Source organism: Phyllobates terribilis, unplaced genomic scaffold (assembly GCF_046119375.1).
Source record: "Phyllobates terribilis strain yellow unplaced genomic scaffold, ASM4611937v1 Scaffold_8__6_contigs__length_399053987, whole genome shotgun sequence".
Lineage (NCBI taxonomy): Eukaryota > Metazoa > Chordata > Amphibia > Anura > Dendrobatidae > Phyllobates > Phyllobates terribilis.
Window position 1 is genome coordinate 182,426,814 of NW_027362768.1, and position 24,623 is coordinate 182,451,436.

Consider the following 24,623-nt stretch of genomic DNA (forward strand, 5'->3'; position numbering starts at 1 on the left):
CTAGACTTTATTCAGGGAACCACAGCTCTGCAGCATTTTCCACATGACTTTCCTTTTTTTAAGGGGAACTTGGCAGTAGTGTTGAGCAAATTTGTTCGGCATTTCAAATTCGAGTTCATGTTCGGGGCTCCGGCTTGTTCGCGCCAAAAAATCGGCTCCATCCACGAACATCCCTGATTTGCCACACTGTCACGAAGATGTTATCGGATGTTATCTGCGTGACAGCGTGGCAAATCAGGGATGTTCGTGGGCAGAGCCAATTTTTTTGAGCGAACAAGCCAGACCCCCGAACATGAACTCAAATTTGAAATGCCGAACAAATTCGCTCAACACTACTTGGCAGGTACAGCTACATTTTATGGAATCCAGCAGTAGCAGTGCTGTAAAACAAAGGTCAGTGTGCCACAATTCCAACAACACTAATGGATACAAATTTCAATTGTGATTTTTCTCTTTACATAAATTATACTGCAAGTGCACTGGGGTACTATCTGTGCACTTGCAGTCCATTTATCCTTTTTGTGTTTTCTATACCGGTGGGCACCCTCCATTGTTTGACTCACGGTGCTCGGGGTGATCTTACTGAGTTCACCACAGTTCGTCGTCCCGGCTCACAGTGAAGTGAGCCTGGAAACGCAGCTTCAGTGACCCGCAGTAACCTCTAGGAGGTCGCCGTTCGGCACTGATGCTGCGCTCGCAGCACCTTATTGTCTCATGGTTTGCAGCCTGGACGGTAGCATCATGCCACTGTTCAGGTTGTAAACCAAATATCGCAGAGATGGATTACAGCGTGGGACACTGTAGATTCTAGCCACTTCGGTCAGGCGAGGGTTAGTGTTCCTTTTTATTTTTGGGTTTTTTTTATACAGGGGACAAGGGCTTAGATGGATTAGGTGTAAGGTGAGTATAAGTGTTTTTTCTATTTTATTCTTAATTTTACACTGGGTGTAGACAGTGGGGGCTGAATACAACTCTCAACATTGTCCCCTGCTCGTGATGATGTCAGCGCGAGCAGGGAACAATGATGAGAGTTGCCTTCAGCAGCCGGCACCTGGGATCAGCACGAACTGTACCGATGATTCTCAGGCACTGGTACTTGTTACACTGATGACACATGGATGTCAAAAAACAGACCACATTCAGAGATGCAAAGCAGACGTGTGAAGGGGGTCTTAATCAGTGATGGCAAGGAGGATTTCCAAATAACACGTTGCCCGTCTCATTTTGTAATAAGCTGAGCTGGGACTATGTGTCCACTTACCACTAATCCAAGAACATGCCATATGCTGATAGGGATCCCACCATATGGATATTATGCACGTGAACAAACCATTCACAGGCACATTTCTATGTAAAAATTTGAGCATCTCTGGAGTTTTCATACTTTGTTTTCCAGAAAAATGCCACTATATTATCTTGCATAAATCCTAGGATTTTGCAGTCCAACCCCCAGTCTTTCATTGTTTGGGACACCTTTAGGGGCAGAAAACACATAAATTGGATGACTCTGTTAGGGCTCCACAAAGGACGATCGTCTCCATTTCCCAGAACTCTAACTATCATGTATTCCTCATTGGACTGTCAGACAATGGTTTCCCTGTTTTTATGAAATGATCAACAAATATAAATTACACGTGTCCCTTTTTTTACTTTCTTGTTACTTTTCTCTTCGCATGAGAAATTCCGAGATTAATAAGCTTTTAGAAAAACATGAATTTGTGATACTCTGTCGGGTGATGTTTATGCTATGTGTGTCTATGGCAGAAATTGGAGTTCTTAATTCAATTTGAAGAACAGTAAGGATGGAAACATCTGTAATTCATAGCAAAGGGGAACTTGGCCAAATTCTTACACTCTAGTTTAATGTTCACTGGAGTCCTTCACTGGTTTATGTGTCACTCACGCTGGACGGAGCTGTCCAAGGTGCTGGAAGGAAAGGCTTGTGCACAGCATTAGAGACGAGCGACGTCTTGTACCCAAACTCTATTTCTTATGCTGTCACCCTACAAAAGGTAAGATCAATAATAGTTTTCCCTTGTAAAGGCTCATACACATGGATGTTTTCTTACATCCATTTGTCATGAAGTGAAGGGAATACAAATGGAGATTGAATTAGATATCAGTGATCCGTGATATATGGATGTAGCATGTACGGCGGAAAGCACATTACCGAGCACATTTCTCCCATTAATGTCTTCTTATTTCCCACACAAACAATCTGTTTATTATGAAGTCTGGAAAAAAAGCTGATTTTGCTATAGAGACGTAGATTAGCAAATATATGGACGTAAAAAAGTATGTCTAATATTGCAACTACAATTGTTCATTGCGGCAATGTATCTGTAATTATGAAGCCTTGAAAAAATCCCGGATTAAAAGTCTCCTATTTTCTGTGCATACAGCTCACATGCTGATTTATGTGTCTCTATGGTTACAGACTACAAACAAACCCTGCGTGTAGTCAGATCCTGCCGTCATCTGTTACTCTCCTTTATCTACTCTAGAATACGGTTACAGTGTTTGTGCCTTTCTGAATGAATTCCTTTAAATATGAAGACCCCTGTCTTAAAGGCCATGTCTAACTGCACCTCTTGCTTGACCACTTAGTTTGTATCATAAATGATGTTTAGCATACTTGTCAGCTCATCCACTTATCATTATAGGACAGTGTCAGCAAAGTCATCTCATCATTACAAGGATAGGGTCAGCAGAGTCATCTCATCATTACAAGTGTAGGGTCAGCAGAGTCATCTTATCATTAGAGGACAGCGTCAGCAAAGTCATCTCATCGTTACAAGGGCAGGGTCAGCAGAGTCATCTCATCATTACAAGGGCAGGGTCAACAGAGTCATCTCATCATTACAAGGGTAGGGTCAGCAGAGTCATCTCATCAATACAAGGGCAGGGTCAGCAGAGTCATCTCATCATTAGAGAACAGAGTCAGCAAAGTCATCTCATCAATACAAGGGCAGGGTCAGCAGAGTCATCTCATCATTATAAGGGCAGGGTGAGCAGAATTATCTCATCATTAGAGGGCAGGGTCAGCAGAGTCATTTTCTCAGAGGGCAGGGTCAGCAGAGTTATTTCCTCATTAGAGGGCAGGGTCAGCAGAGCCATTTCCTCATTAGAATGCAGGGTCAGCAGAATCATCTCATCATTAGAGAGCAGGGTCAGAAGAGTTATTTCCTCATGAGAGGGCAGGGTCAGCTGGGCCATTTCCTCATTAGAAGGCAGGGTCAGCAAAATCATCTCATCATTAGAGGACAGCGTCAGCAAAGTCATCTCATCATTACAAGGCCAGGGCCAGCAGAGTCATCTCATCATTAGAGGACAGGGTCAGCACAGTCATCTGGTAGCCTCCTATGAAAAGAAGATACTTCCCGGACTACTGGAAAAGTTGGCAAATTTCCATTTATTGTTTAAAAGCCTCCAAAACCTCATGTTGAACAGCATTTCAAGAAGAGCTGAGATGTCTAGTCACTAGATGGAGCTGTGACATACATTGGTTTATGAGGGCAGTGACAAGCAAGGGGAATGGAGATGAAGGTGCATGCTTATCGGGGAACATTTGTGTGTTCCACACACAGATGTGTTTCCCAGAAAGTCATCTCTGAAAGCTGCCTCTGTACGCCATATATGATCTGTGCACACGATACTACACTTGAAAAATAATGCATACACATAAGTGTGTTAGTGGGGAGGAAGTGAAAAGTGTTATGGAATATATAGTACATCACTCATCTCAGCAAGATGATGTTACCTCTGACAGAGACTCCATCAGTTTGATTCTGTGTCGAACAGTCTGCCTGATCAAAAATGACTAAGGGGGATAATTTTTGGACAGTTTTTTTTATTTATTTTTTTTTTAATGAATGAAAAGTTTGTAAGTGCGTTATGTTATTAAATGGGCTGTTGGTTACCAACAGGTTACCATTAGCTTCTATAGGGAAGTCACTTTGACATTACTAAGACTATGGTTGCTTTAGGGATTGGATACAGTGCTAGGAAACCTCAGTTTTATTCAAGTCTTTTCAGGGCAATTGGAGTTTCTGTGATTCTTGGTGAATTTATTTGCCACAAATTGAATGTTTTCGAAAAATGTGCCGAAACTGGAGAACTCAAATTTCAAAAGATTTGATCATCTCAGGCCACCATAGTCACACTGGGGGGTGCACCTTTAAGTTTAAACCATGCCTGCACTGTGGGATGGGAAAGGCAGGGAAAAAATATTTTAGACTTATCACAGCAATCATCATGCCATCGATGCAGTCATTTTGTAAGCGGAGGTAAATGGAGTGCACCAGGTAGAGTGACCATACATGTAACGAATATAGCCACTTTTCAGCCCCAAGGTGTAGTTTCACTTTCTTATGTAATTGGGTGGACCTAGGGGCTCCACGACATTGACGACCAGTAGCTCTTACCCCCTATGTGACCGGTATAGATAAATGCATGGGCGCGCCATTATCTAAGGGCAGTTCTAGAATACGTCTACTATGAATCCAAGATTGGCTTGGTTCTACAAATATATACTTTTGGGAAGGGAAATCTTGAACAATGCAGAGGAATTTATTTCCTAAAGTGTAATCTTGCAGGAGTTCTGCTATTTGCTTTCTGCTGGTGCACTGCACCGGATGATACATTTAATCAATCCACTCATCCTGCATTTTCACAACTCATTTCATGTGGCTTAGTCAGCCGTATAACATGTTAACCGTCCTCTTGGCTCGTCGTCTGCAAGATGTTTAGTTTGTTGGAGTGGATATACTCTCGCTTCAATTCGTATCCCCAGTACACCTCCCCGCCTGCCGCACCGTCTCCTCCACCGGAATGTTTAAGACTTGAGCAACAATCAGCCGGGACTCTGTGATTTGCAGCCATAATCTTCCCGGAGATTACGAGAATGTGCAAGCAAATCAAATCATGTTCTTCTGTTCCGTGTCTCAGCAAGTCCTGAGCTGGAGCATATTTCCTAATGTGTTGGGTTGAGGTGAGACAGGTTTTCATGTCTTTAACTAAATTCTCTGCCTGATACAAGGAAGATGCATGGTAAGCGAGGAGGGAAGAAAACACCAGAACTCAGATAAAACAAGGGGAAGGGAACATAATATTTCTTGGCTAAGACAACTCTCTGCAAACAAGTCTAGAAGACTATAAGGCTGGCGTAGATCACATACATGCAACCGGTATGGCGCCTATGGGGCGCACATTGGTTTTGCCCACTTCCACTCATGGTTCCTTCTTTGTAATATACATTAGTAAGAGGGAATAGGGTTCATTATTTCGCAGAAGGCCACGAGTGTTGGGATGACTCTGCATAGAGGCGACACCTGACAGTCACTATCGGACCATGCTAGAAACCAAAAAAGAAAGTGCCTCATTTTGTTTTTTTTTGCAAAGGGCAAACCTATTGGAAGCCCATGCCAAAATATTTCCGATACCTCGAATTTTATTTTCTGAACTGAATAAATCATTAAAATAACAACAAAAGAAGTCCCTTTATAAACCAGAGATTGGTGCACTCTATTCCGTCTATGATCATTAACGCCAATATGGCGTCCAAAGCTGCTGTGCTGCGTCATGAATTGTTAGGGGGGGAGGGGAGTGATCACATCTGGAGAAACGCTGATCCGCAAGACATATTTTTACTTGAAATATTTTGGTGCTTAATTAATGTTCCCCGAGACACAAAGGAGCTATTAATTTGTCTTCTTCTTCAATCACCATTATTGCCGGCTGCCGGGAGACTCGACGTCAGAACGTGGACGCTCCTGTAGAAATGCCGCCAGTTTCTATAGCAGCATGATGGTCGTGTTACACGGCTTAAATACAGCGAGCGATTAATATACATTTATTATACAAGTGTGCTGGTTTGCAAGACTTTGTACCGCTTTGTTAAGACTAAGCTCCTAAACGAGGGAAGGAACACAAATCAACGGTGGCGTCCAACTGGGCGTTCATGGTATTTAATGAAAAACTTATACCTCCACGCATGAAAATAGGTTGGGTTGTATTCATACTATACAAATACCTGTCCAAATTCTGACCAGTCAGGTTGGTGAACAATTGGTCAACTGGAGCCATCTTAAAGGGAATCAGTCAGCAGATTTCACACCCCAATCTATGTATATGTGCATGTAGCTCTTTCAAAGACAAGTCCAGCAATACCTTAATATGGCCAGTCCGTTTCTCCATTACTGAGAAATCAGCGCTTGAATTGATATGCAAATGAGGCTGAAGAGCTACGGTAGATCTGAAACCTTTGTCACTCCAGCTCTATTCCCATCGAGCCCCGCCTTCTCCTGAAAGCCTCCATGCTGTGTGACTTCAGAGAAAGGAGCTATCAGTGAAGCAGGAGAAAGTGGCACTGTGTGGGGAATAGATCTGAAGTGACGGAGGCTTCAGATCTACCATAGCTCTTCAGCCTCATTTGCATATAAATTCCATCGCTGATTTCTCACTAATGGAGTAGTGGACTGGCCATGTAAAGGTATTGCTGGACATGCCTTTGAATAGTTTGAGGTGTGAAATCCTGCTGACTGATTCCCTCTAAATATTAATATATTGTATTATAAACGTCAGACCATTCTTCCATAGACGTGTCCTTCTTTACCTTTCCTATTGGCTGAGCATAACCTGAGGGTGAAACCAGCTGATAAAATTCAAAATATGATTTTTGTGATACTCTGTCAGGAGATGTTTATGTTATGAGTCCATACGTGGCCATCTAGTGGTTGTGGTGTAAAGTTCAGCCAGTTGAGGCTTTTGCTGACATGTCGCGATAGTGTATTGAATTTGTATTGTGAGAAATTGGAGGATGAACACATCCACGGTTATTACATAACAGTTCCCGTATAGTATAGAGGAGGCATGATCAAACTCATGGATGGACTGGCATCACCGCAGGTGCTTGGAGGTTCCAGTAAGAGGAACATTGCACAGTAAATTAATGTCCATGCCAATGTTTACCCCACCAGGAACAATAGAGAGATCCAAGGTCTCGTGGACCCTTAAACCACTGAGCAGGAATAGCACTATGTTATGCAAAGAGCTTCATGATATTTCATGGAGGCCACAGAGGGTTTGACCACATCAACCCAAACCCTCTGAACTACAACCTGTCTCTGATCCAAAGGAGCAGATGTTCTCTGAAGTACAAGTGGCCTTAGGGGCAAGCCTCCATTGCCTAATGGACTATCTAGCTTTGGTAAGTTTAGTGATGGGAACTAATGCAGATCCTTCATGTCTATTGCCTTCTTGGGTGAGCAGAAATTCCCGGTGGTCAACATGTCCTGCCCTGCTCTGCATCTTTCTCCTTGGCATCATGTCTACAAGTCAGATAGTTCACGGCCTTGTAGGCACTGCTGTGTAGACGGGACATGAGCAATGACCTATGGGTGATTCATCGGCTGGATCCAATCATGAGTGAATGGAAGAAGAGCACTGTCTCAACATGGGGCTTGAGAACTTGGATGTTGGGTGGTTTAATTGGGCATGTACAGGACAAGGGTTAAACTAAGAAAAGTTTAAGAAGAACTTTTCAGATTGTCATTTTGGGTCTTTGGGAGAGAGAAGGATAACCTACAGTGCCGAAGCAGGAGAGGTCCGATGAGATGGCAAGAATGGAGTAACAAGGAGGTGGAGTAACATGGAGGGTGGAGATCAGAACAAGGCAGAACAAGGGAACTGTAGTTTTGGTTTTATTCCGTGTCCCATGTAACTGACACTATAGATACTTCCATCACTGCACTCGAAAAGAGACTTTTTTTTTTTTTGGATACATAATACTAACATACATGCAATTTTCACAATAATTGATACAAAGTTTTCATCATGTGGAGATCCCCTTCCATAAGACATTGCAATCTTCAATGCATAAAAAGGACTGTTAACAAAGTACATTGTGCCGGGGTTTAATTTATGGAAAGACGAGGAGCCACGTAAGTCAATGAATGCCGCGTAAGACGGCAACGCGACCTTCAGAAGAAATCTGCAAATTATTCTGGGTGAAAACCAAACTGTTCTTAGAGAGAGAAAAGTAAAACGTGCACAAATGATTTGCCGTAAATCAGCATCCACCAATGCAATATCTAACACAATTTATGGGGGTAAAATAAAATTAGTTTCCTTTCTGAATAGCTGTTGTGCTCAGTCGGAATTTTTTTATAGGACTTTTCTCCAGCTGTTAGGACTGTGTGCGCAAACATAATGGAGAATTCTCTTATTTATATAGTCAGAAAATAAAAGTATAAAACTATGTTATAGGTTGGGTGGACAAGAACCTGCCATTAAAATGCTCATCTTCTACTCCACCGTCATCCAGAAGTTTGTGTTGGCGTATATGGTACAACAGCTACAGGCTTATGCTGCGGAGCAGAAAAATAGCAAGTTTAGAGCAGCACCTCACCACAAATAAATTGATATGTAGGTTGTGGTTGCAAGTATGTCAAAAAGAGGATGATCCCAATCCTCCATAAGATCCACAGGAGAAAAGACAGCAACAACAGCATCCACCGTAGCAAAAAGTATCTTCTTCTTTATTAATACGTCACATAATACAGGGAGACAGCAACGTTTCGACCTTACAAACAATGGCTTGATAAAGATCTATCTGGTTTGAAAGGTGGAAATGTTGCGGTCTCCCTGTATTATGTGATGCATTAATGAACATGAAGATACTTTTTGCTACGGTGGATGCTGTTGTCGCTTTCTTCACCTACTGTATACTGATGAGCAGATATAAATGGAGCGGTGTTGGTTGGTGGAGCTGTACTGTATGACCTCTCGGTCTGCTTCGTGTTCTCTTCCTGTAATCCTCCATGATGTGATTTGCTCAATGATTCCGCTGAAAGCTGAAATCTGCAACAGTTTGACCCTCAACTAGACAAGTCATTTGTATGATAAAACACAGCGAGCTACATATGGCGGAATACAAAAATAATGGCCCCTCTTTCATCCAGTATGGAAACCTCACCCTGAAGCCCTCTGTAGTCTGGAGGGTTCCCCTATCGTATCAAATTATATTAAAATTGGTGATAGATTCTTGACAAACAGCAATCACAACTTTCATTGTTTCTTCATCCCTTCCTTTCTTTTCTGGGCACCTCGCTGTTCTTACCAATGAGTGGGTTTACGGCATAGTCGACAACTCTCCCCATATGTCCTGAAGGCTCTCAGCTGGCTACCAGCTATTTCTCAAGATTTCTTCAATCAGGGATGTGGAGAGGTAGGGAATGGAGATGGGAGAGATGGGGAACTGGTGTAGGTGTGTCTCCAAAAAAGAGGACTATTTGTGTCTTCAAGAGCTAAAACTGGCCAACCCTCCGCTTGCTGAAAAAAGTTTGGCAACTATGGCTCAAGGCTTCCAAACATTTTGGATTCTGTTGACCGAATTATTGTACGGGCTTTGGATCTAACTCGCCCGACTGCCCCAAACACATTAAAAAAGTTGTCCACTACTGGACAATCCCAGCTTAACCAATGCAGGACCCAATTTTAAGAAAACACAATCTATACTGTCCTCCTGCAGTGGCGCACTCTTCCCGGAGAATGACGTGACTTGTTGTGCCACCATGTGCCGGCTGCAGCCAATAAGTATCCGCTCGTCAGCTGCAGACTTTACTATGTCATCACAGTAGAAGTCCACCCTAACAGAATAATGATGAGCTGCATCCAAAGAGGGACCACCACTGCAACATGTCCGGCCACCACTAGTCTAGTGCGAATGGGAGCCTTCATGGCAATTAATCACAATATCTGGATTCCTTTGGCATTGTAACATTTTTTGCAAAAAGAAATGCTGCCCGGTAGGGAGAAACAATAATTTCCTTGAAACAATCTCAATTTTGAGTTCCAATTCAGACGTAACGGAACGGATCTGACCGAGGTGAAGCTTCCAAGGTTCATAACAAAAAAAAACTTGACATTTATGGTTCTCACTATGTTGCCCTGTTAGTGGATGTCATGTCACAGGGCAGGAGGAGCTGAGAGGATCGATATATAAGAATGTGGGAAAGGAATCGGTATAACTTGTATTTTCAGCACTTAACATTCTGCTCATTTTGGGTTTAGGAGTCCAGTGGGCGGGATAACAGATGACTGACAGTCTTTCCTGTAACAATCAATAAATAAGTCCGCCCACTGGACTCCTAACCCCCAAAGATTTGAAAAGTTATATCAAATCTTTTCCTACAAAACTATGTATCAATCTTCTCTGTTCCTCGTACTCTATATCATGCTGTCCGCAGATTGGATGCTCACAAGTTATTTTCCAATAATATGAAGACTTCAACCAAAGTGGGTTTTTTTAGGAAATAATTGGCAGATTTGCCCAAATCCAGACCTCAGACTTATTGCATTATTCATCGCTACTTACAGTTTACAATGATATTCACTTTCTTCACATCTGGAAAGGGTACAGTGTTTTCTGCCAGACACTCGTACTCGCCAGCCTGGTCTCTCGTAATGCCATAAATATCCAAGTACTGCCCGCTTCCAAATGGCTTCGCTGAAAGAAAAGAGACAAAATTTAAAAAAAAATTAAAAATAAAAGAATTAAAAGCAATATCATGTGCATTAAATCTGCAAGAGTATTTTAGCCGAGTACTTTAATGCGGCTTTAACACCATCAATAGTAATGAAAGCTTTCAGCACTTTCTTTTTTTCATACAAATTGAGCTATTGGTAATAAAGAAAAAAATATTTAAAGAGTTATTTTATTACAGCGGCGATGGTGCGGCAGATACGAGCCACATGAGACCAGAGAGCGAAGACGGAGATGGAAAGAGGAATCTGGAAGATTTGTTTTCATCTACATTTTTGCTAATTAATATTATAATATATCTTCATTATGTGCTAAGCTCAGTTTTTCTGATACAGATCTCCAAATCCCAGTTTTTCTTCACTCAGTAGTAGAGCTTATTAATGATATTCTGTTTGCAAGCAGCCACCACTAGGGGGAGCTCCCTGTACAGAGATACATGATAAGATCCTGTCTGCAGTCACCACTAAGGGGAGCTCCCTGTATACAGAGATACATGATAAGATCCTGTCTGCAGCCACCACTAGGGGGAGCTCCCTGTATACAGAGATACATGATAAGATCCTGTCTGCAGTCACCAATAGGGGGAGCTCCCTGTATACAGAGATACATGATAAGATTCTGTCTGCAGACACCTCTAGGGGGAACTTCCTGTATACAGAGATACATGATAAGATTCTGTCTGCAACCACCACTAGGGGGAGCTCCCTGTATACAGAAACACATGATAAGATTCTGTCTGCAGGCACCACTAGGGGGAGCTCCCTGTACACAGAGATACATGATAAGATTCTGTCTTCAGCCACCACTAGGGGGAGCTCCCTGTATACAGAGATACATGATAAGATTCTGTCTGCAGCCACCACTAGGGGGAGCTCCCTGTATACAGATACATGATCTGGTTCTGTCTGAAGCCCCCACTAGGGGGAGCTCCCTGTATACAACGATACATGATAAGATTCTGTCTGCAGCCCCCACTAGGGGGAGCTCCCTGTATACAGAGATACATGATAAGATCCTGTCTGCAGCCACCACAAGGGGGAGCTCCCTGTATACAGAGATACATGATAACATTCTGTCTGCAGCCACCACTAGGGGGAGCTCCCTGTATACATAGATACATGATAAGATTCTGTCTGAAGCCACCACTAGGGGGAGCTCCCTGTATACAGAGATACATGATAAGATTCTGTCTGCAGCCACCACTAGGGGGAGCTCCCTGTATACAGAGATACATGATGAGATCCTGTCTGAAGCCACCACTAGGGGGAGCTCCCTGTATACAGAGATACATGATGAGATCCTGTCTGCAGCCACCACTAGGAGGAGCTCCCTGTATACAGAAATACCTGATAACATTCTGTCTGCAGTCACCAATAGGGGGAGCTTCCTGTACATAGATATACATGATAATATTCTGTCTGCAGTCACCACTAGGGGGAGCTCCCTGTATACAGAGATAAATGATAAGATTCTGTCTGCAGCCACCACTAGGGGGAGCTCCCTGTATACAGAGATACATGACAAGATCCTGTCTACAGCCACCACTAAGGGGAGCTCCCTGTATACAGAGATACATGATAAGATCCTGTCTGCAGTCACCACTAAGGGGAGCTCCCTGTATACAGAGATACATGATAATATCCTCTCTGCAGCCACCACTAGGGGGAGCTCCCTGTATACAGAGATATATGATAAGATCCTCTCTGCAGCCACCACTAGGGGGAGCTCCCTGCATACAGAGATACATGATGAGATCCTGTCTGAAGCCACCACTAGGGGGAGCTCCCTGTATACAGAGATACATGATAAGATTCTGTCTGCAGTCATCACTGGGGGGGGGCTCCCTGTATACAGAGATACATGATAACATTCTGTCTGCAGTCATCACTGGGGGGGGGGGCTCCCTTTATACAGATATACATGATAACATTCTGTCTGCAGCCACCACTAGGAGGAGCTCTCTGTATACAGAGATACATGATAAGACTCTGTCTGCAGCCACCACTAGGGGGAGCTCCCTGTATACAGAGATACATGATAAGATTCTGTCTGCAGCCACCACTAGGGGGAGCTCCCTGTATACAGAGATACATGATCAAACCCTGTCTGCAGCCACCACTAGGGGGAGCTCCCTGTATACAGAGATATATGATAAGATCCTGTCTGAAGCCACCACTAGGGGGAGCTCCCTGTATACAGATACATGATCTGGTTCTGTCTGAAGCCCCCACTAGGGGGAGCTCCCTGTATATAGAGATACATGATAAGACCCTGTCTGCAGCCACCACTAGGGGGAGCTCCCTGTATACAAAGATATATGATAAGATCCTGTCTGCAGCCACCACTAGGGGGAGCTCCCTGTATACAGAAACAAGATCTGGTTCTGTCTGAAGCCCCCACTAGGGGGAGCTCCCTGTATATAGAGATACATGATAATACCCTGTCTGCAGCCACCACTAGGGGGAGCTCCCTGTATACAGAGATATATGATGAGATCCTGTCTGCAGCCACCATTAGGGGGAGCTTCCTGTATACAGAGATACATGATAAGATCCAGTCTGCAGACACCACTGGGGGGAGTTCCCTGTATACAGAAATACATAATAGGATTCTGTCTGCAGCCACCACTAGGGGAAGCTCCCTGTATACAGAGATACATGATAAGATTCTGCCTGCAGCCACCACTAGGGGGAAGCTCCCTGTATACAGAGATACATGATAAGATCCTCTATGCAGCCACCACTAGGGGGAGCTCCCTGTATACAGAGATACATGATAAGATCCTCTCTGCAGCCACCACTAGGGGGAGCTCCCTGTATACAGAGATACATGATGAGATCCTGTCTGAAGCCACCACTAGGGGGAGCTCCCTGTATACAGAGATACATGATAACATTCTGTCTGCAGTCATCACTGGGGGGGGGGGGCTCCCGGTATACAGAGATACATGATAACATTCTGTCTGCAGCCACCACTAGGAGGAGCTCCCTGTATACAGAGATACATGATAACTTTCTGTCTGCAGTCACCAATAGGGGGAGCTTCCTGTACATAGATATACATGATAAGATTCTGTCTGCAGCCACCACTAGGGGGAGCTCCCTGTATACAGAGATACATGATAAGATCCTGTCTGCAGTCACCACTAAGAGGAGCTCCCTGTATACAGAGATACATGATAAGATCCTCTCTGCAGCCACCACTAGGGGGAGCTCCCTGTATACAGAGATACATGATAAGATCCTGTCTGCAGTCACCACTAAGGGGAGCTCCCTGTATACAGAGATACATGATAAGATCCTGTCTGCAGCCACCACTAAGGGGAGCTCCCTGTATACAGATTTACATGATAAGAGTCTATCTGCAGCCACCACTAGGGGGAGCTCCCTGTATACAGAGATACATGATCCGGTTCTGTCTGCAGCCACCACTAGGGGGAGCTCTCTGTATACAGAGATACATGATAAGATTCTGTCTGCAGCCACCACTAGGGGGAGCTCCCTGTATACAGAGATACATGATAATATCCTGTCTGCAGCCACCACTAGGGGGAGCTCCCTGTATACAGAGAAACATGATAAGATCCTGTCTGAAGCCACCACTAGGGGGAGCTCCCTGTATACAGAGATACATGATAAAACCCTGTCTGCAGCCACCACTAGGGGGAGCTCCCTGTATACAGAGATATATGATAAGATCCTGTCTGAAGCCACCACTAGGGGGAGCTCCCTGTATACAGATACATGATCTGGTTCTGTCTGAAGCCCCCACTAGGGAGAGCTCCCTGTATATAGAGATACATGATAAGACCCTGTCTGCAGCCACCACTAGGGGGAGCTCCCTGTATACAGAGATATATGATAAGATCCTGTCTGCAGCCACCACTAGGGGGAGCTCCCTGTATACAGATACATGATCCGGTTCTGTCTGCAGCCCCCACTAGGGGGAGCTCCCTGTATATCGAGATATATGATAAGATCCTGTCTGCAGCCACCACTAGGGTGAGCTCCCTGTATACAGAGATTCATGATAAGATCCTGTCTGCAGCCACCATTAGGGGGAGCTCCCTGTATACAGAGATACATGATAAGATCCTGTCTGCAGACACCACTGGGGGAAGCTCCCTGTATACAGAAATACATAATAAGATTCTGTCTGCAGCCACCACTAGGGGGAGCTCCCTGTATACTGAGATACATGATAAGATTCTGTCTGCAGCCACCACTAGGGGGAGCTCCCTGTATACAGATACATGATCTGGTTCTGTCTGAAGCCCCCACTAGGGGGAGCTCCCTGTATATAGATATACATGATAATATTCTGTCTGCAGTCACCACTAGGGGGAGCTCCCTGTATACAGAGATAAATGATAAGATTCTGTCTGCAGCCACCACTAGGGGGAGCTCCCTGTATACAGAGATACATGACAAGATCCTGTCTACAGCCACCACTAAGGGGAGCTCCCTGTATACAGAGATACATGATAAGATCCTGTCTGCAGTCACCACTAAGGGGAGCTCCCTGTATACAGAGATACATGATAATATCCTCTCTGCAGCCACCACTATTGGGAGCTCCCTGTATACAGAGATATATGATAAGATCCTCTCTGCAGCTACCACTAGGGGGAGCTCCCTGCATACAGAGATACATGATGAGATCCTGTCTGAAGACACCACTAGGGGGAGCTCCCTGTATACAGAGATACATGATAAGATTCTGTCTGCAGTCATCACTGGGGGGGGCTCCCTGTATACAGATACATGATAACATTCTGTCTGCAGTCATCACTGGGGGGGGGGGCTCCCTGTATACAGAGATACATGATAACATTCTGTCTGCAGTCATCACTGGGGGGGGCTCCCTTTATACAGATATACATGATAACATTCTGTCTGCAGCCACCACTAGGAGGAGCTCTCTGTATACAGAGATACATGATAAGACTCTGTCTGCAGCCACCACTAGGGGGAGCTCCCTGTATACAGAGATACATGATAAGATACTGTCTGCAGCCACCACTAGGGGGAGCTCCCTGTATACAGAGATACATGATAATATCCTCTCTGCAGCCACCACTAGGGGGAGCTCCCTGTATACAAAGATACATGATAAAACCCTGTCTGCAGCCACCACTAGGGGGAGCTCCCTGTATACAGAGATATATGATAAGATCCTGTCTGAAGCCACCACTAGGGGGAGCTCCCTGTATACAGATACATGATCTGGTTCTGTCTGAAGCCCCCACTAGGGGGAGCTCCCTGTATATAGAGATACATGATAAGACCCTGTCTGCAGCCACCTCTAGGGGGAGCTCCCTGTATACAAAGATATATGATAAGATCCTGTCTGCAGCCACCACTAGGGGGAGCTCCCTGTATACAGATACATGATCCGGTTCTGTCTGCAGCCCCCACTAGGGGGAGCTCCCTGTATATCGAGATATATGATAAGATCCTGTCTGCAGCCACCACTAGGGGGAGCTCCTTGTATAAAGAGATACATGATAAGATTCTGTCTGCAGTCACCACTAGGGGGAGCTCCCTGTATACAGAGATGCATGATAAGAGTCTATCTGCAGCCACCACTAGGGGGAGCTCTCTGTATACAGAGATACATGATAAGATTCTGTCTGCAGCCACCACTAGGGGGAGCTCCCTGTATACAGAGATACATGATAATATCCTGTCTGCAGCCACCACTAGGGGGAGCTCCCTGTATACAGAGATATATGATAAGATCCTGTCTGAAGCCACCACTAGGGGGAGCTCCCTGTATACAGATACAAGATCTGGTTCTGTCTGAAGCCACCACTAGGGGGAGCTCCCTGTATATAGAGATACATGATAATACCCTGTCTGCAGCCACCACTAGGGGGAGCTCCCTGTATACAGAGATATATGATGAGATCCTGTCTGCAGCCACCATTAGGGGGAGCTCCCTGTATACAGAGATACATGATAAGATCCAGTCTGCAGACACCACTGGGGGGAGTTCCCTGTATACAGAAATACATAATAAGATTCTGTCTGCAGCCACCACTAGGGGAAGCTCCCTGTATACAGAGATACATGATAAGATTCTGCCTGCAGCCACCACTAGGGGGAAGCTCCCTGTATACAGAGATACATGATAAGATCCTCTCTGCAGCCACCACTAGGGGGAGCTCCCTGTATACAGAGATACATGATAAGATCCTCTCTGCAGCCACCACTAGGGGGAGCTCCCTGTATACAGAGATACATGATGAGATCCTGTCTGAAGCCACCACTAGGGGGAGCTCCCTGTATACAGAGATACATGATAACATTCTGTCTGCAGTCATCACTGGGGGGGGGGCTCCCGGTATACAGAGATACATGATAACATTCTGTCTGCAGCCACCACTAGGAGGAGCTCCCTGTATACAGAGATACATGATAACTTTCTGTCTGCAGTCACCAATAGGGGAGCTTCCTATACATAGATATACATGATAAGATTCTGTCTGCAGCCACCACTAGGGGGAGCTCCCTGTATACAGAGATACATGATAAGATCCTGTCTGCAGTCACCACTAAGAGGAGCTCCCTGTATACAAAGATACATGATAAGATCCTCTCTGCAGCCACCACTAGGGGGAGCTCCCTGTATACAGAGATACATGATAAGATCCTGTCTGCAGCCACCACTAAGGGGAGCTCCCTGTATACAGATTTACATGATAAGAGTCTATCTGCAGCCACCACTAGGGGGAGCTCCCTGTATACAGAGATACATGATCCGGTTCTGTCTGCAGCCACCACTAGGGGGAGCTCTCTGTATACAGAGATACATGATAAGATTCTGTCTGCAGCCACCACTAGGGGGAGCTCCCTGTATACAGAGATACATGATAATATCCTGTCTGCAGCCACCACTAGGGGGAGCTCCCTGTATACAGAGATACATGATAAGATCCTGTCTGAAGCCACCACTAGGGGGAGCTCCCTGTATACAGAGATACATGATAAAACCCTGTCTGCAGCCACCACTAGGGGGAGCTCCCTGTATACAGAGATATATGATAAGATCCTGTCTGAAGCCACCACTAGGGGGAGCTCCCTGTATACAGATACATGATCTGGTTCTGTCTGAAGCCCCCACTAGGGGGAGCTCCCTGTATATAGAGATACATGATAAGACCCTGTCTGCAGCCACCACTAGGGGGAGCTCCCTGTATACAGAGATATATGATAAGATCCTGTCTGCAGCCACCACTAGGGGGAGCTCCCTGTATACAGATACATGATCCGGTTCTGTCTGCAGCCCCCACTAGGGGGAGCTCCCTGTATATCGAGATATATGATAAGATCCTGTCTGCAGCCACCACTAGGGTGAGCTCCCTGTATACAGAGATTCATGATAAGATCCTGTCTGCAGCCACCATTAGGGGGAGCTCCCTGTATACAGAGATACATGATAAGATCCTGTCTGCAGACACCACTGGGGGAAGCTCCCTGTGTACAGAAATACATAATAAGATTCTGTCTGCAGCCACCACTAGGGGGAGCTCCCTGTATACTGAGATACATGATAAGATTCTGTCTGCAACCACCACTAGGGGGAGCTCCCTGTATACAGAGATACATGATAAGATTCTGTCTGCAGACACCACTGGGGGGAGCTCCCTGTATACAGAGATACATGATAAGATCCTGTCTGCAGACACCACTAGGGGGAGCTCCCTGTATACAGAGATACATGATAAGATCCTGTCTGCTGCCACCACTAGGGGGAGCTCCCTGTATACAGAGATACATGATAAGATTCTGTCTGCAGCCACCACTAGGGGGAGCTCCCTGTATACAGAGATACATGATAAGATTCTGCCTGCAGCCACCACTAGGGGGAGCTCCCTGTATACAGAGATACATGATAAGATTCTGCCTGCAGCCACCACTAGTGGGAGCTCCTTTCATGCAGATTTTAAAAGCCTTCTGCTGCTATCATTTAGAGCTCTGGTTAAACTTGTATTAAGTCTTTTCCATAAGACTTTGATGTTCAAATTGAATTCCAGTAAATGCAAATAAGTGTCAGTGACTCAACAAGGGGTCCATAAAGGTTCTGATATTGTGACGGCAAGCAATGGCATAGCCCTGCAGACTGTTTTATTCATGGTAAAAATACTGTGAAAGATGAATGCGAGCAGCTCCTAAGAAACTGCAGAATTTTATACAGTAGAAAAAAAAGACATTTCAAAGAATACTGATGCCCCGGTATAAAAGGGAATAGTAATAATAATATTTTGTTTCTATAGCGCCAACATATTCCACAGCACTTTACAATTCAGAAGGGACTTGTACAGAAAAAAGTAACACATAGTTTAATGCAAAACAAGAGGAGTGGGGACCCTGCTCGCAAACTTACAATCTAACAAGAAATATGGGGGACAGAAAATGTAAAAAAAAAACAACATTCTTGTCGTGTACGGTCCAGTCATCAGTATAATAAAAAACAGGGGCACTGAAATAACGGACCAAGAACCGGTCACCAGCCAGTATCTGTATAAGTACAAAGTGTTATTGAGTGCATGGAGGGTGTGCAAACTGATGATAAGGAGGACCAGATTCTGGGGAAAATTTAGGGAAGGAGAATAAGGAATGAGGTGATGTGATAGGCCGGTCTAAAGGAATGTGCTTTTAGGGTACGCTTGAACCTGTGGACACTGGGAGTTAATGTGAATTTCTAGGGTAGTTTCATCCAGAGAACTGGAATGCAGAAACGCTTAGAAAACGCTTGGTAGAAGGTCTGCCATGTTCCCCAATGATAATCCGCTGTGCTGTGCACATGCTGCGGAAATTTCCGCTGCGGATTATCATTGCGGAAAAAAACGCAGCACTACCAATTATTTTGCGGAAGCGCTGCGTTTTCGCCGCCATTGACTTACATTGGAACACATGTAATCAGCATCACTGTATATGTAGATGCGGAATCCAAGAGTTTCAATGTGCGGATGGTACCCGGGTGTGGAGGACAGGAGACTCTCCTCCGGACCCGGGTACCATAGAACCTGTAAAAAAAAGAATAAAATAAAAAATAAATATGATATTTACTTTCTGACGGCCCCCGGTCTCCTTGTCTTTGCTTGCCGGCAGCTCGCGGTGGACTGAAGGACCTGCGCTGACGTCATTTAGTCATGTGAGGGCAGGTCCTTCAGTGTACCGCGAGCTGCCGGCAAGCCAAGACGGATCGAATAAAGACTCCGGGGGCCATCAGAAGGTAAGTATATAGTTATTTTTTTATTATTTACCATTCTTTACGGTCACACTATATATGCCGTTTGCCGTTTGAATGGATTTATATAATGTGACCAAGTTGTCAAGCACTTTCCAAGTGATGCTAAAATCTCTTGGAAAGCGCTTGTCAACCCGCATGCGGAAATGCATGTGAAGAACGCTTCACAGCCGCATGTCCCTGGCAGGAAAAACGCATGTACAATCCGCATGTACAATCCGCATGTGTTTTTTCTGCCAGGGAGATGAAGAAATGCTCAGGAAAAACTCCAGAGCATTTCTGCATCATGGGCACATAGCCTAAAGGATGTTTGTCTCAGATCATTAGGAAAGAGTAGAGGATGGGTGGGGAGATAGACAGATAAGGAGGAGATGTAGGGCGGTGCAGCACTGTGGAGAGGACGGGTAGGTGGTAGACAGATGAGGAGGAGATGTAGGGCGGTGTAGCACTATGGAGAGGACGGGTAGGTGGTAAACAGATAAGCAGGAGATGTAGAGCGGTGCAGCACTGTGGAGAGCACGGGTAGGTTGTTAGAAAGAGATGAGGAGGAGATGTAGGGCGGTGCAGCACTGTGGAGAGGACAGGTAGGCTGGTAAACAGAGATGAGGAGGAGATGTAGGGCAGTGCAGCACTGTGGAGAGGACGGGTAGGTGGTAGACAGAGATGAGGAGGAGATGTAGGGCAGTGCAGCACTGTGGAGAGGACGGGTAGGTGGTAGAAAGAGATGAGGAGGAGATGTAGGGCAGTGCAGCACTGTGGAGATGACGGGTAGGTGGTAGACAGAGATGAGGAGGAGATGTAGGGCAGTGCAGCACTGTGGAGAGGACGTGTAGGTGGTAGACAGATAAGGAGGGGATGTAGGGCGGTGCAGCACTGTGGAGATGACGGGTAGGTGGTAGAAAGAGATTAGGAGGAGATGTAGGGTGGTGCAGCACTGTGGAGAAGACCAGTAGGCTGGTAGACAGATAAGGAGGGGATGTAGGGCGGTGCAGCACTGTGGAGATGATGGGTAGGTGGTAGAAAGAGATTAGGAGGAGATGTAGGGTGGTGCAGCACTGTGGAGAGGACAGGTAGGTGGTAGAAAGATTAGGAGGAGATGTAGGGCAGTGCAGCACCATGAAGAGGACAGGTAGGGTGTTAGAAAGAGATGATGAAGAGATGTAGGGCGGTGCAGAGCTTTGGAGAGTATGGGCAGTGTGGTAGACAGGTGAGGAGAAGAGGTAGGGTGGTGCACAGCTGTGAAGAGCTTTGTGGGTGAGAGTGATAAGTTTATTTTGAACTCTGTAGCGACTGGGCAACCAGTGCAATGTCTGGCACAGGGTGGAGGCATCAGTGTAGCTGCTGGACAGAAATATGATCCTGGCTGCTGCATTCAGAATAAATTGGAGAGTTTAGTAATAGGGAGACCGATTAGAGCTGCAGTAGTCCAGACGAGAATGGATCAGTACAACAGTAAGCTTGTTGAATCAAAGGTAAGGAAAAGTCGAATTCTGGAGATGTTTTGGAGGTACAAGTGTCATGAGAGAGTGAAGGATCGGATGAATGGAATGAAGGTAAGATCTGAGTCAAATATCACCTATTCTGCTTGAGAGTTATAGTAGAACAATCATTTTTCATCAAAACTATAGGAAACTAATGACATTAAAGTCGAGGACGTCCAGAAATTGCAGATTAAAACAAGTGTATCAGACATTAAATTACTGTTGTGATGATGGGTGGAAGCCATGATGCTTGTGTGAATGCGTCCTTTTCCCTTATGTTAGGACTCTTATGTGATATTATAATTGGATTTTTAATATAGCTCTGGTATTACTCCTAGAGATTGTAAAATAAATTCATAACAAATCAAATTTGTTTGCAGAAAATCTGAAATTTTGGGGATTTGATCTGGATGAATCCAGCAAAATTGTGGCCAGTTATTTGTTTCTCTATTTTTTAACCCTTTCCTTCCCCACATTTTTTTTATATATTTTTTTTCCTTGGTAGGTCTAGCGAAATCTTAATGCATAATAAAAGTCTTTTTGAGGTACTTTCGAGTCTAAACCAATTTTATTTAAAATTAATCGAATCTTCCGGCTGAATTGAGCGAATCTGCCCGAAATGATTTTCAGGAAATTAATTTTCCTCTAGTTATTTATTTTCTGTAAATCGATTGATCCTTTTTTTTTTTATATTTCAGGTGGATGCTTCCATAACTTGGATTTTCCACCTATGGCAAAGCATTAAAGTCTTTTCTTGTGGGGCTGTTGTGCTCCGAACAGAACATATATGTGAACACAGCCTAAAACAAGAAATGTCCTTTAAGACCATGTGTCATCAGAAAATTAACTACTGTTCAGTTCAAGTTTTTGTGTTAAATGTTTTTTTTTTTTTTATTTTGACAGTTTTTTTTTTTGTTGATAGCATCTATTAAAAAATCAAGAATAATTATCTTGCAGTTTCCACACTGACCACTAGGGATTTTTTAGACTCTAACTTCATGATGTTTCAGGAAATGAACTTGTACATTAGCAGCAATGGCCAGACTCCATCTCTATCTTTTGTATTGAAACCTATGAGTGTGTGAAAAGATCATTGTGAAGGGAGGAGGAGAAGGTGAGCTGTGACAGCGCCTATTGTAAATGGTGAGTCCTGTGCTATCATCTGTGCTGTGCGTATAGGTGTTATCTGCTATTGTATTCCTGTCTCTGCTGGTGAGGAAACTACTGAAAAATCTTCTTGAAAGAACAGGAAGTTGCCGTCTACAACTAGTTTACTAGATTATTTTAAACAATTACACATTTTCTTGTTTTTTTTTAATAAAGATCATGATATGGAAATAAAAGCCAAAGCAAATACATGTAAAATACAAAAAAAACTGATTTAAATAATAGTTCATTTTCTGATGACACACTCCCTTTAAGAGACCTTTTATGTATGTAAATCATTGTGATAACGTTTTATTTACATGACTAAGATCTCGACGGCTTTGCAGAAATCCCGATCATCCCTATGCACCTGGAAGAGTCTGACGAACCCCCTATTGACTTAGTAGGGTCAGTCAATTCTTGTCACTGAAAGAGATGGAACTGCTGACGAAGAATGCAAATGTGAACACAGCCTAAACTTAGAACCTCCCTTGAATGTCCCCCTTATCTCTTGTGCAGCCCATAGAAATCTAAAGCATTTTGCAGAATCTCCCATTAATATCCAGCAGGGCCAGATAGCACATTTTCTCGACTAGGCTGAGATCTCTGCTCGGTACAAATCTCCATAATCCCTATGCACTAGGCTCCTGCTGGAGGTAAATATTTCATAAAATGAAATCTTCAAACCTAACAGAAGCTGCTAGTGAGCAGGACTCAATAATCTGGATGTGACGCACAGCAGATATTTGGTCGTCTTCGATCGAGCTAAGAAAGAAAAATATGCAAAGGACGTGGATTGTTCTGCAAACACATAAACTAATCCTTAAATAAATATGTAAAGAATAAACAGATCCACGCACGACCGTAGAGTCAACGACATCCGGGACCAACTGGGTATTGTGTCTCGCAGAAGGTCTTCGGCGGATACGTAAGGCTTCAGATCCAAATAAAACAAGTACAAGTATTTCTAAATTGCATGAAGCCGTCTCCATTCTGTGATACTCATTATAAAAGAATTATGAAGAGAAATCTCTGACAATGTAAGCAGCTGTGGCTGTTTTATGCATGATTGCCCGCACCATCCTCCATGTCCAGGTGGAATCCATTTAGACAAAATGTTTACTAAACACTCCAAAAAAAGCAACAGAGGAAACGGTAACAAGAAAGTCGTTGGTTTATTGGCAGCGATTCCCTTTCTTTTATTCATGGGTTATCTCTGCTTTTTTAATATTTCTGTCATGCCCAAGTCAATCGGGGCTATTAAAAGTAATTTTGTCAACACAGACTAAGGGCAAATGGTTTATGAGATAATCACCAGATCAAGGAAAATGGATACATTGTTCCTCGGAGTTCAATCATAACACAAAAGAGTAATTTAAGATACTTGAAGGGGTTGTTCAGTTAAAACAAAGTTAGTTATTTGGGTTTTACTCATCTATCTAATATCCAAAAACTTATTTTTTTAATGTTTTGGTTAAGGATCAAGGATAGTTTGCATGGACTTTTCTATACAAAGTTCAGGGTTTCAGGCTTGCAGGTAGCGGTTCGGGTACACAACGACACTTGATTCTGGTGTAAAACAGTCTTAAGTTTATTTATCCGTCATAAACCATTAACAGAGTTCACATGCAAGCAAAATAGCCTTTGGTCGGCTTAAACGAATATCAACAAAAGAAGAAAACGGTTCCTTTTCTGGGTAGGCAAATAAATACTCAACGGTCTCACTCATGCAACAATGTTGGTCAACAATAATGAATACGCTGCAGCTCCCACACATTAGGTACACCTGAGCCACTGCAGCTGCCTTTTGTAGGAACTGCAAAGCCCGGACTGGAGGTATGGGAGCGACCTTTCCCACCCAGACTCTTTTGGTCACTCTTATATCCCAGACCCAAAATCCGGTCCCAATAAAAACCTTCTCTGCAACCTACCGTTGCTGGAGCCTTCAATTCCGGGACTTGCCTCACCGAGACCAACCACATCGGTGACACATACCTGCCATCCAGGACTTTTCCTCCTGCTCCTTTACATAAGCTAATTATTAGCAGCCAGCCATAAATTGAGGCTGCTGGCCATAAGTTGGTTGGAAGCAGAGGTGGATGCCAGGGATGAGATGGGCTCTCCCTAAACTTTGGTGATGGCAGGTTGCTTATCTCCAACGATTGTTGTGGTTTTCTGATCCGGAAGTATCGGGAAAT

At 44.2% G+C, this 24,623-nt stretch overlaps 1 protein-coding gene across 2 annotated transcripts in view; it reads right to left on the bottom strand.

Annotated features, from left to right (window-relative positions):
* NEGR1 (neuronal growth regulator 1) overlaps window positions 1-24,623 on the bottom strand; it is an 897,440-nt gene that overhangs the window by 397,840 nt on the left and 474,977 nt on the right. For both annotated transcript variants that reach the window (XM_073643895.1, XM_073643896.1), the window contains exon 4: window positions 10,376-10,507. In XM_073643895.1, coding sequence (XP_073499996.1) covers window positions 10,376-10,507 — 132 coding nt within the window. The remainder of the gene's footprint in view (window positions 1-10,375; window positions 10,508-24,623) is intronic.